Source organism: Gossypium raimondii, chromosome 3 (assembly GCF_025698545.1).
Source record: "Gossypium raimondii isolate GPD5lz chromosome 3, ASM2569854v1, whole genome shotgun sequence".
In the NCBI taxonomy this organism is placed as follows: Eukaryota; Viridiplantae; Streptophyta; class Magnoliopsida; order Malvales; family Malvaceae; genus Gossypium; species Gossypium raimondii.
Genome location: NC_068567.1, coordinates 7,385,274 through 7,397,945, shown reverse-complemented (window position 1 = coordinate 7,397,945; position 12,672 = coordinate 7,385,274). Strand labels below are relative to the sequence as shown.

The following is a 12,672-nucleotide window of genomic DNA, read 5'->3' as shown; positions in this document are numbered from 1 at the left end:
GTTTTAGCATTAGCATCATCCTATTATGGTTAAACCTTAACATTTAAGAATTGAAGTTCACTTTCACAAATAGTCAAAATTTAGGTGCTCATTTATTCATACACTATTCTACTTTATCTTGTTTTTATCACAATGTTTCATATTTGGTCTATAAATTTCAAGAAACTTGGTTTGGCAGATAACAGTTTACTTCATGGAGCTTGCTACCCCACATACAGAAGAAGTAATAAAACTTGTTGATAAAGTTGGCGATTTTGAGTGGTTAATTCAGAAATCTGAAATCGATGGGGCTGCTGCTTTGAAGCTGGATCTTACATTTGACACTCCAATAATTATAGTTCCTAGGAATTCAACGAGCAATGAGTATGTTTAATTCTCCATTATCTTAGACTTGCAAAGTAGAACAGAACACTTAACTGTTTTGGTCCCTTTTAGTAGAAACTGAACTCTCCAGGATTTTTGTATTATTATTTAGTGTGAACATTACTAATGTATTTCCATATGACAGGTTCGTTCAACTTGATGTGGGTCTTCTAAAGGTCAGAAATAAAATAAGTTGGCATGGATTTCCTGAAAAAGATCCTTCAGCTGTTCGTCTTGATATTCTTCATGCTGAGGTACATCGCTTGTAATTATATAGTACCACATATTTAACTATTGAGCTATGATTATAACCGTCTTAAATTTGCAGTTTCTTGGAGTAAACATGTTTGTGGGAATTGATGGTTGTATTGGTAAACCATTAATTCGTGAAAGCAGAGGACTTGATGTTTATGTTCGACGAAGTTTGAGGGATGTTTTTAAAAAAGTCCCAACATTTTCTTTGGAAGTTAAGGTGATCTTTGAACTTGAAATGCTTTTTGTGTTCTATACTAAATCTTTTCTTCTTTTTCTTTTTTTTAGTGTGTTTTAGTGGCTGCTCCCCTTTATTAGAGCACCTTCCTTTTTAGCAGTTATTTATAATTCTTCAGTTAAGTCCTTTTGATGTTGTTTGCAGATTGGTTTTTTGCATGGTGTAATGTCTAATAAAGAATATGATGTTATTCGGGATTGCATAACTATGAATTTGAATGAAGCCCCTAGCCTCCCTCCAAGTTTCCGTGGTAGCAAATCTGGTTCTAAAGATACAATGAGGCTATTGGTTGATAAGGTCAACTTGAATAGTCAGATGCTTCTATCTCGTAGTGTAACCATTCTAGCAGTTGAAGTCAATTATGCACTTTTGGAGTTGTGTAACGGCATACATGAGGAATCACCTTTAGCTCGAATAGCTGTGAGTATTGATATTTACTAATTATTACTGTTTTAAATGTTGTATGCCTTGACTTACTCTTACTCTTTCTTGCTTTTTTAGCTAGAAGGTCTCTGGGTATCATACCGGATGACTTCATTGTCAGAAACAGATCTCTATGTGACTATTCCAACTTTTTCGGTTCTTGATATCCGTGCCAATACGAAGCCTGAAATGCGGCTCATGCTTGGATCATCTGCTGACGTGCCCAAACAAGCTTCCACTGGAAACTTTCCTTGCTTCTTAAACAAGAGCAGCTCTAGCAGAGCGAACTCTGAAGCTGGTATTGACTTGGATGTACCAATTTCTACAATGTTCTTGACAGATTGTAGATGGCGATTGTCATCCCAAACATATGTGCTTCGATTTCAGCAACCTCGAGTGCTTGTTGTACCGGACTTTCTTCTTGCTTTAGGTGAGTTTTTTGTGCCATCTTTGGGGGCAATAACTGGAAGGGAAGAAACAATGAACCCCAAGAATGATCCAATTAGTAAAAACAATAGCATCATACTTTCTAGTAGTATTTATAAACAGAATGAAGATGTTGTGCACTTGTCACGGAGTAGACAGTTGGTTGCTGATACCCATGGCATTGATGAGTATACATATGATGGTTGTGGAAAGACTATTGTCTTAAGTGACGAGAATGAAGCAAAGAAGTCACACCCTGCACAATTTTGTCCTATTGTGATCATTGGGTGTGGTAAGAGGTTGCGATTTGTCAATGTAAAAATTGAGGTATTGCTGCTGCTTCACTTTGTATTTAACTATGTCAAATCTTTCAGCTACTTTCTTTAAAGAGCAAAGTTTATCTTTGATGTTTGTGTTGATCAGAAACTTGACATTCATGATTGAAAATCTAATTTTTCTTTAAAATTTTTTGATTGTATATGCTATCTTTTTCACTTTTTATTCTTTTTCTAAATTTCTTCATTCATCAGAATGGTTCTCTTTTGAGAAAGTATACATTCCTGAGCAATGATAGCAGCTACTCAGTGTCACCAGAAGATGATGTTGACATATCGTTGATGGATAATTTAAGTTCCAATGATGATGAGAAGCTTGAAGAGAATATGGAGTTAACAAACACTCCAAAGACTTCATGTTTACAAGATGGCCCAAATGTTGCACCGAGTTTCACTTTTGAAGCACAGGTAGGTATAATTCCATTAATAGTTGTTCCCTACATTAAATATTCCTTTAAACCCGATACCTTTAAAAAAAACTTACAGTTGTTTGCTTGAATTGTTGAACTGTTGAGTCCTTTTGTGAGAACATCCTCAAGTTGCACTATCTAGTTTCTCCTTTATGAAGTGTTTGTCTAGTTCAATGTTTTTTGTTCTGTCATGTTGCAATGGGTTGTTTGTGATGCCTATTGCAGACTTAATATAACAGTAAAGCCTCAGTGGTCCTTACCACTTAATCTTCAAGTCTTTTAAGATAATCTTTAACCACAACAATTTATAGGTTCCTTGTGCCATTTCCAAGAATTCTGCTTCAGCACTAGACCTTGCCACCACATTTTGTTCTTTACTCCTGCAACTCACAAGATTACCGCCAAGAAAAGTGCAGTAACCTGAGGTGGACCTTCTGTCAACCATCGAAATGGCATAATCAACATATGTGTATCCTTTTAGCACTAGCTCTGTGAAGTTTTCAAGAGAGTTTTCAATAAAACCGTTATCATTTTATTAAGTAAAGAACTGAGTTTAAATAGAAAAAAGACTCACAACATAATTGGGAAAATAATTCTCTTATTCTAATAAACTACTAAAAATACGAAAATCATTCTTACAAAATCTCAATTAATTATTCTAATATTTATCTACCAAAATAACTTAAAAAATATCCCAAAATATATGGGGCGTCAACACGTATGTCAACACCCTTCCTCAAGTTGGTGCATGTATATCAATCATGCCCAACTTGTTTACAAGAAAATCAAAGCTTGTTTTAGAGAGCCTTTTGGTGAGTATGTCAGCAATCTGTTGTTTTGAAGGAATAAACGACATGCACACTTGGCCTTTTTGAATCTTCTCCTTGATAAAATATTTATTAATCTCAACATGTTTAGTTCTGTCACGTTGGATTGAGTTGTGAGTAATGTTAATGGAAGCTTTGCTATTACAGTACAACTTCATTGGTGAAATTATTGGTTTTCTCAGCTCTTTCATAATTTTATTTAACCATATCATTTCACAAATTCCTTGAGTCATTGATTTAAACTCAGTCTCTGCACTACTTCTTGCTACAACACTTTGTTTTTTGCTTCGCCAAGTCACAAGGTTTCTGATCGCTGATCGCCTGTGCACGTAAAACAAACAATTTTAAAGTACAGTTTTAACTGGAAGCGCACAATGTCAGCTGTAATATTTGTAGTATTAATGGGACACTCGAGTATCTTAAAGATCGAACCCAAAGGATTGTCAAGTGGATAAATGTGTTTATCAAGTTAATTACAAGTTAAATAATTATTAATCTAATCAAGTCAGAAATTATTAGTGCAAATCTAATTAAAATTGTTTATTAACTAAAATTAAACTAATTAAGCTAAATTTTCTTCCTAATGTTTTAGATAATGTAAATGATTAAACGATGGTCGATTAATTAGTTGAGTGATAATTAAACTAATTAATTATACTGATTATATTGGTTGTCACTCTTAGTTAGGAATCTCCTCTCGGTCTCATCCTAGACTAAAATATACCACCTAAGATTACCTCTTTATCTCACTTAGGCATATAAATTACCTCTCGATCTCACTACTCGGCACGATTATATCGAACTATCTAAGGATAAACTCTCCTTTGGGTCTCGTCTATTTAGGTTTTCCGCTAGAGGCGTCAATTCTAGTGAATCAAGCATTTTGATATAATAGAATAACGAATCAATCAAGAATAGACATCAACTTAAGCTAACAAAAAATCAAACAATCAACCATCCAACAAATTTAGCAAATATTCAAACTCTCAATTCAAATAAGCATTTTATCAAACATATTGCAAGTATAAAACAAAAGCAAAGAGTTTAAGAAAATGCTTATTTAATTGAGAATTTCCATTGAAGCCCAAGAAATTGTCCATCATTGTTTACAAAATCTTTAACAATAAGGAAGAAAATAAACAACAAAATTAAAATCTAACCTAAAAAGAAAAGAGAAAACCTAACCCTAAAGCTATTGAAAACTAAAGGAAACTATCAGCCAACAAAATCTAAAATAAAAGGCTTATAAAGTTGTATTTATAGCCTACTAACATTTAACCTAACAATAATCATTTTGCCTTTAAGTGAAAATAGACTTAAGCTTGTTGGACATAAAATTGTGGATATCGCGATACCCACAACAATCTTGAAATGAGTGGTTCTGGGATGTCTCGATATCGCGATACCATTACTTGGTATCGCGATATCACTGTAGTTGGTCTCGATTCTCTTCATTTCAGCACTGTTAGAGGTATCACGACTTCTATGCTTCGATATCGTGATATCCTCCTTCTGAGTGATATTTTCTTCACGTTTGGACCACCATTGACTCCTTACACCACTTAATCAACTTGTTAGGTTCTCCATAGCATGATTGGCCAATTTGAGTCTAAAAATGGCTTAAAACTAATAAAAATAATTTATTAACAACAAAACTAAAAATCATAAAAACATATAAAAGACATTTAAATTGCTTGAAAATAAGCTTCTCAAGTGTATTAGAGAGCTTAATTTGATGTATCAAATTACGGTAGATCAGGTTCCTGCACAAGGTGTGCAAGTTAAGAAAAGAAAATGACTACTAGTCATGTGATCACTAGCTCCAGAATCAACGATCCATGTGTTTGTTTTACAAGGCTTCACATTGAAAAAATAGAAGAATTAGTACCTAATTGGGCAAAGGAGCAAGAAGGACTATTGGATGAGTTAGGAATAGACGAATTCATCCGATACTGTGGTGATTGAAAAAACTTGTGTAGATGCTCTAGTTGTTCCTTAGTAAGTGGAGACTCTTCTAGAGAACTCTGTTGCTCATGATTTTCATTAGTCGTTTGGAAAGCTTTTGTTATCCCCAGATTGTGAAGCACGACCATTGCCACTCTCTTTCTCTTATTTGTCGGTTTTCCATGGAGCTTCCAACATGTTTCTTGAGTGTGCCAATATTTTTTTTATGGTGGTCGCATCAAAGTTTCTTTTTTTTTTCACTATCATTATCATTTTTAACAGTCACAAGAGTAGAATTATCATCGTTAGCTTCAAATCTTGACCTTAATGTTACTTTTCTCCTAGTCTCCTCTCTTCTAACCTCAGAAAAAATCTCACAGAGTGTTGGAAACGGTTTTTTTTCCCAGAATCCGAGATCTCAATTCATCAAATTCTCTATTTAAACCAGCCAGAAATAATAAGCTCGCTCATTCTCTTCTTTTTTCTTAGCTTTTACACCATCTCCAGGACACTCCCATTTGTCATTATAATATTGATCTAGTTCTTGCCAAAAAGACATCATCTCGTTATAATAAAAGTAAACTCCTTTATCTATTGCCTAGCCTTCCAGAGTTTTATTTTTAGCTCAAAGATCTATGAAGTGTTTTCTAAATCTGAATAGGTGTCTTTCATAGCGTCACAAACATCTTTAACAATCGGGAGAAAAAGAAAAGGTTTACCTATTGATGCTTCCTTGGAATTAATAAGCTACACAATTATCATAGAATTTTTTGACCTCCACGTGCCCATCCTTGAATCACCCACTTGTGGTTGCTTGATTTCTCCAATTGACCATTCAAGGTAATTTTTGTCATTCAACTTGTGAGATGTCAGCTGAAAAGAGAGATGAGACGCCACTGTCCTTTGAGTCATTGCACTCTCCGACGACAAAGCTTTCTATCTTCGTTTGGTTGTTGGATCTCTTATTTCCAATGAAGGTTATTTTAAACATGGTGTTACTGGAGATTTAACCTAACTCTGAAGGTTATTTTAAAATGTTTTCATTTTATTAAATAAAGAATTGAATTTAAATAATAATAAAAAGACTCACAACATAACTGGGAAAATAATTTTCTTATTCTAGTAAACTACTAAAAGATAAAAAAAAAATATTCCTAAAAAATCTCTATTAACTATTATAAAATTTATCTACCTAAATAAGTTAAAAAATATCCCAAATTATATGGGACTTCAACACGTATTTCAACACTCTGTGCTCCTCTTGAACTAGATTCCTTGACCAGGATTGCCTTCCAAGTATTGTAATACACGGTAGATAGCCTGTAAATGAACTTCTTTAGAATTGTGTATAAATTGATTTACCAGATTCATGGCTTATAGAAAACTCCTTTCTTTTTTTTCATATGGAGTATGGAGCTTAGTTGACCATATGTCTATTTGTCTGTGTTTGTGAAAGTACCCATTTTCATATACTCTTGGTGTACCTAGCCTTAACATTTAGCTTTGTTTGGAGACCTTACTTTATTGTCCTTGCTGTTGCTAGATGTCTCAGAATGGAAATTGTTGCACTGTGCATGCATGGGTATTATCAAACAGTTCTCAAATACGGTTTCACAAGTGTTGATTCGTTGGTTTGTAGTAACTCTTGCACTGTGCATGCATTAGTCTTATCAAGCCGTTCTGAGATAAGGTTCACAAGTGTTTATCCCTGGTTTGTCCTGATAGAATCATGCATTTACAGTTGAATTGGATGTTTTTCTTTGACATGGTTATATTACTTTGCTGCCTAGGATCCATCTTTAACTTTCTTGCACTTTGTTTTCCTCATTTTGCTGTACCTGATTAAATTTACTTACATGTGGTTAGGTTGTTTCTCTGGAGTTCACATTCTTTGATGGTACTAAGTCCTATCTAGATGATTCATCTTATGGTGAAAAACTTTTGCGCGCAAAAATGGATTTAAATTTCATGTAAGAATAGCATTAGATCTGATTATTGCTATTTTAATGAAAATCAAGCAGTTGATGAGAATAATTTAAATGTGTATTGTTTATCTTTTCAACAGGTATGCATATAAGGAAAATGATACCTGGATTCGTGCCGTGGTGAAGGATCTGACAGTTGAGACTGGTTCTGGTCTTATCATTCTGGATCCACTGGATATTTCAGGGGGATATACTTCCGTTAAAGAGAAAACCAACATTTCTCTGATTTCAACTGATATTTGTATTCATCTTTCATTAGGTGCAATTTCTCTTCTACTTAACCTTCAGTATCAAGCTGCTGCAGCATTACAATTTGGAAATGCAATTCCCCTGGCTCCCTGCATCAATTTCGACAGGATTTGGGTGTCACCTAAAGGTTTTCTTTAAATTATTTGGAGTGTGATGCTTTATGTCACTATTTTTGTTAATTCTTTTTTTTTTCCATGTCCATAGAGAATGGGTCTCACAATAATCTCACCATTTGGAGGCCACAAGCTCCATCAAACTATGTTATACTGGGAGATTGTGTTACATCTAGGTAAAACATGATTTTCCACGTTCCAGTTATGGTTAAAGACTTTGAAGTTCAGGCTTCTTTGTTTCTGTATTCTTTCATACTATAATTCGCTTTAGGTTGGTAATTTTGGTTAATTATCTACTAAACTATAATTTATATTGAGTCCTGGTCTGTGCTCTTGATGCCTATCTTCATAGGATTGATGTATACAGGTATTCTGAGAATGAATTAAATGTTGAAAGGGTTGTGTCTTAGTATGTTTCTAGGCTGAGCTTCTGTCTTTGGGTCTTTCATTTTCGGTCATTTTTGAGGATATGGTTGCTGGCCAAGAGAGTCTATGACCAGGAACTGAGCTAGGAAGGTTCCGTTGAAGTGAGTACTTATTCTTCTTTTTGATAATTTAAGATGAAAATTGCTCGATAGTTCCAGTATTATTTTAATAGGGACATTAAGTGAGTACTTATTCTTCTTCATGTAATTATTTTTTGTGACGGGAAAATTTACATTTTTATCAATATTTTTATCTTTGAATATTAATATGTAATTCCTTCTATTGTTCTCCAGCCCAATTCCTCCTTCACAGGCAGTATTAGCAGTAAGTAATACATATGGGCGTGTGCGGAAGCCAGTGGGTTTTAAACATATTGGCTTCCTCTCTCATGTCCTAGGATTGGAAGGGGTTGATGGCCATTCTGGTGTTGACAGTGATTGCTCCCTTTGGATGCCAATTTCACCTCCAGGGTATATTTCAATGGGCTGTGTAGCAAATGTAGGAAATCATCCACCGCCAAACCATGTCGTTTATTGTCTGCGCTCTGACCTTGTAACATCTACAACTTATTCAGAATGTTTGCTGAATGAACTACCAAATCAGCATTTTACTTCTGGATTTAGTATTTGGCGTTTGGACAATGTTCTTGGATCATTTTATGCTCATTCTTCGATTGGATACCCTTCCAAAGGAAATAGTTCTGACCTGAGTCATCTTCTACTCTGGAGTTCAGTTTGGTCCTATGCATCTCTTCAGGAATATATTCCTGATACTGTGGATAATAATCATTCTAGTCAACAAACAAGCAACCAGGGAGATAGTTCATCTGGGTGGGACATTCTCAGGTCAATTTCAAAAGCTTCTAGTTGTTACATGTCAACCCCTCACTTTGAGAGAATATGGTGGGACAAGGGTGGTGGCCTCCGCAGACCAGTGTCAATTTGGCGGCCTATTCCATGTCCTGGTTATGCAATACTAGGTGATTGCATAACAGAAGGGTTAGACCTTTTTATCTTGGAATGTTTCTTTGTCAAACTCTCTTACCATTATAGGTATTCTTTTGATCTCTTTGAGTTTTTGTCAACATTTGGCATGTTTTTTCCCCTTCCCAGATTAGAGCCACCTGCTTTGGGCATAATTTTAAAGTCTGAGGATCCCGAAATCTCTGCGAAGCCTGTGCAATTTACTAAAGTTGCCCATATTACGGGGAAAGGCTTTGATGAAGTTTTCTTCTGGTACCCAATAGCTCCCCCTGGTTATGCTTCTTTAGGGTGTATAGTTTCTAGAACTGATGAAGCCCCATGCATGGATTTCTTTTGCTGCCCAAGGATGGATCTTGTTAGCCCAACCAACATCATTGAAGTGCCCATTTCCAGAAATTTGAGCTCAAAAGCAAGCCACTGCTGGAGCATTTGGAAAGTTGAAAATCAGGTTAAGATAATGCTCACTTAATAGTCCATAAATGTCATTTAACTTGTGGGTTTTCTAAGATAATTTCATTTTTTTTAAATGTGAAACAAATAAGTTTATTAAAGAGAGCGTGCTTTTTATGCCTGCTCAGATTTGATATAAACTTCCTTAACTTTTAACTCTTCATTCTCTGAACTTTTAGTGGGAAGAAAAACAGATTATAGCATTTTTGAATGCCTTACTTTTTCTCCTTGTAGGCTTCTACTTTTCTTGCACGTTCTGATATAAAAATGCCATCAATGCGGTTGGCTTACACTATTAGTGATTCTGTGAAGCATAAGACACGTGAAAATGTAACTGCTGAGATTAAACTAAGATTCTTCTCTCTAACAGTTTTAGACAGCTTACATGGAATGGTATGTTTTCTGAAAAAGAAAACATTAAACTCTGGACCTTTTGACATGATATTGCCTTCCCTTTATGATATACTTGTAACCTTCAGATGACACCGCTATTTGATGTGACTATCGCCAATATCAAGTTGGTGACCCATGGTCGTTTGGAGGCTATGAATGCAGTATTCATTTCATCTATTGCTGCTTCAACCTTTAATAAACACTTGGAAGCATGGGAGCCCTTGGTGGAGCCATTTGATGGCATATTCAAGTTAGTTTCTTCCTCATTCTAGTTACTATTATTTGCCTTGTATGAGAGAGAGTGGCAAGGAAGTATACCAGCTAGTAATAAATTTGATCTTCTTTATTAATCTTTTTCTCCTCAAGGTTTGAAACGTATGATATCAATGTGAATTCATCATCAATAATTGGGAAGAGGATGCACATTGCTGCTACCAACATTGTGAACATAAATGTCAGTGCAATGAATCTTGATACTTTAATAGAGACCATTCTTTCATGGAGACGACAGTTAGAGCTTGACCAGAAAGCGACAAAGCTGATTGAGGTAAGTTGGAAACTGTACCACGATTTTTCATTTTTGAAGATGTTTAGTTGATTACGATACTGAGTATGTACCTTAAAATATCTAACTAGATGTTCTTTTGTAGGAGTCTGGTGCTCATTCTGGAAATCAAGATCTGGCCTTTTCTGCCCTGGATGAAGAAGATTTACAAACTGTGGTGGTAGAGAACCAACTTGGGAGTGATCTGTACATTAAAAGGATTGAACAGAATTCAGAGGTGGTTGACCAACTTCATCATGGTGGCTTTGCTTCAGTCTGGGTTCCACCTGCAAGGTTTTCAGACAGGCTAAATGTTGCAGAGGAATCTAGGCAAGCACGCTATTATGTTGCTGCACAGATTCTTTTTGCCAAGGTTCTCAAATGATTGAAGTTTTTGCAACACATATTCCATTTTTTTCTGACAGTATATTTTAATTTGTTATTTAATTGCTTCTGAACAAAAATATGACTCATTAATAATTTGCAGGATTTACCTATAGTGGATGATGGTAATAGCCATAACTTCTTTTGTGCTTTGCGCCTTGTCATTGACAGTCAAGCAACAGATCAGCAAAAACTTTTACCGCAGAGTGCAAGGACAAAATGTGTGAAGCCCTTAGTTTCAGACAAGGTGTACCCAAAGAAAGGCATTGCAAAGTGGAATGAACTTTTCATTTTTGAAGTTCCTCGTAAGGTCTGTTGTGTGTTTACCAATTTTGTTCCTTTTCTTTTTGTTTGTGCTTCTTTGCTGTTTAAAGTAGGCACGACTTAGTTTGTTCATCTTCAGTACAAATAGCTGACATATTCATATTGCTCTGAAAGTAAGGTAAGTAAGCTAATCAAGAGAAGTAAAAAATTCTATCATAGTAAAATGCCACTTTCTGACAAGCACAATGAAGTGAAAGCTGTGATGTTGATATGGAAAGCAATAGTTTTTGTTTCCCAAAGTGTTAAGGAATTTCTGCATTTTCTGTCACAGGGGGTTGCTAAATTGGAGGTGGAGGTAACAAACCTTTCTGCAAAAGCTGGTAAAGGTACGTTTTTTTTGGTGCATCAACTTGAGTTAAACTAGAAATTCACATAAAAACTAGATATTGAAGTTTTTTCTAGTTTTTGTTGCTTGTTACGCTAAATCTGTTCCTCTTTTACTTTAAGGAGTTAACGTTCCTTGCATTCAATTTCATTTACTGTGTGGTAATAAGTACTCTAGATATATGGCCATTGAAATTTCTATCATGATTTGTTCTATCTGGTAGTTTTTTATTTAGTTTTATCTTGTGATATCTTCTAAGTGACTAATATTCTGCTAGAAGTTTTTTCTTTATTGTTTAAAATTCTTTTATATACAGCAAATTTTCACTTATTCTGCTCAAGTCATCCTCTTAACTCAAACTTGAACACTTATATGTGTGCTTTAGTCTCTTTATTTTGTAACTTAATAAAAAGCAGGTGAAGTTGTTGGTGCACTTTCTTTTCCTATTGGTCATCGTGCCAATATTTTAAAAAAGCTATCTTCATCAAGGATGCTGCCTCCACGGAATGATACTCAGAATATTGAATCATATTCATTGAGGAGAAAGGTGATTTACTCTTTTCTGCATCTTTGGTCCATAACTTGGCCTTTCTTTGTTTAAATAGAATTTTTTATCTGTCATTTCTTTACAGGTTCAATCCAATAATGTTGAAGATACGTATGGTCATGTTAAAATCTTTGTTTCCACATCTTATTTTGAGAGGAATACAACTGCAATTTTTCAAAAAGATGCTGAAAGCAGGGATGCTTCTGATAAGGACATAGGTTTCTGGGTTAGGCTTGGATCAGAGGGTTCATGGGAGAGTGTTCGTTCACTGCTTCCGTTGTCAGTAGTCCCCAAATCATTCCAAAGTGAATTCATTGCAATGGAGGTTGTTATGAGAAACGGAAAGAAGCATGCCATTTTCAGGGGTCTTGCAACTGTTGTAAATGATTCTGATGTTAATTTGGATATTTCAGTATGTCACGTGTCAATGATTCAGGATTCAGGATCAAGCACTCCTAACATAGTGGTAGAAGAGATCTTTGAAAATCAGCTGTATCATCCGATATCTGGTTGGGGCAATAAGTGGCCTGGTTTTCAAGGTAGTGATCCAGCATGCTGGAGCACCAGAGACTTCTCGTGTTCATCAAAGGTTAGTGATTTTGCATATGAAGGTTTCCATCTTTTTTGGATATCTTTTGTTGCATGACCATCTATCTATCTATCTATCTATCTATCTATCTATATCTATATATATATATATATATATATATATATATGTATTTGGCATTCTT

General features: G+C 35.1%; 1 protein-coding gene across 1 annotated transcript in view; it reads left to right on the top strand.

The window, feature by feature from the left end:
- Positions 1 to 12,672, top strand: part of LOC105796935 (uncharacterized) — a 51,229-nt gene that overhangs the window by 23,180 nt on the left and 15,377 nt on the right. The window contains exons 29-47 of the mRNA XM_052628063.1: positions 179 to 363; positions 509 to 617; positions 692 to 835; positions 998 to 1,273; positions 1,355 to 2,029; positions 2,233 to 2,445; positions 7,085 to 7,188; positions 7,284 to 7,579; positions 7,657 to 7,741; positions 8,285 to 8,989; positions 9,104 to 9,422; positions 9,659 to 9,817; positions 9,904 to 10,067; positions 10,184 to 10,364; positions 10,468 to 10,734; positions 10,849 to 11,055; positions 11,341 to 11,395; positions 11,811 to 11,941; positions 12,027 to 12,530. Of these exons, the coding sequence (XP_052484023.1) occupies positions 179 to 363; positions 509 to 617; positions 692 to 835; positions 998 to 1,273; positions 1,355 to 2,029; positions 2,233 to 2,445; positions 7,085 to 7,188; positions 7,284 to 7,579; positions 7,657 to 7,741; positions 8,285 to 8,989; positions 9,104 to 9,422; positions 9,659 to 9,817; positions 9,904 to 10,067; positions 10,184 to 10,364; positions 10,468 to 10,734; positions 10,849 to 11,055; positions 11,341 to 11,395; positions 11,811 to 11,941; positions 12,027 to 12,530 (4,779 nt within the window). The remainder of the gene's footprint in view (positions 1 to 178; positions 364 to 508; positions 618 to 691; positions 836 to 997; positions 1,274 to 1,354; positions 2,030 to 2,232; positions 2,446 to 7,084; positions 7,189 to 7,283; positions 7,580 to 7,656; positions 7,742 to 8,284; positions 8,990 to 9,103; positions 9,423 to 9,658; positions 9,818 to 9,903; positions 10,068 to 10,183; positions 10,365 to 10,467; positions 10,735 to 10,848; positions 11,056 to 11,340; positions 11,396 to 11,810; positions 11,942 to 12,026; positions 12,531 to 12,672) is intronic.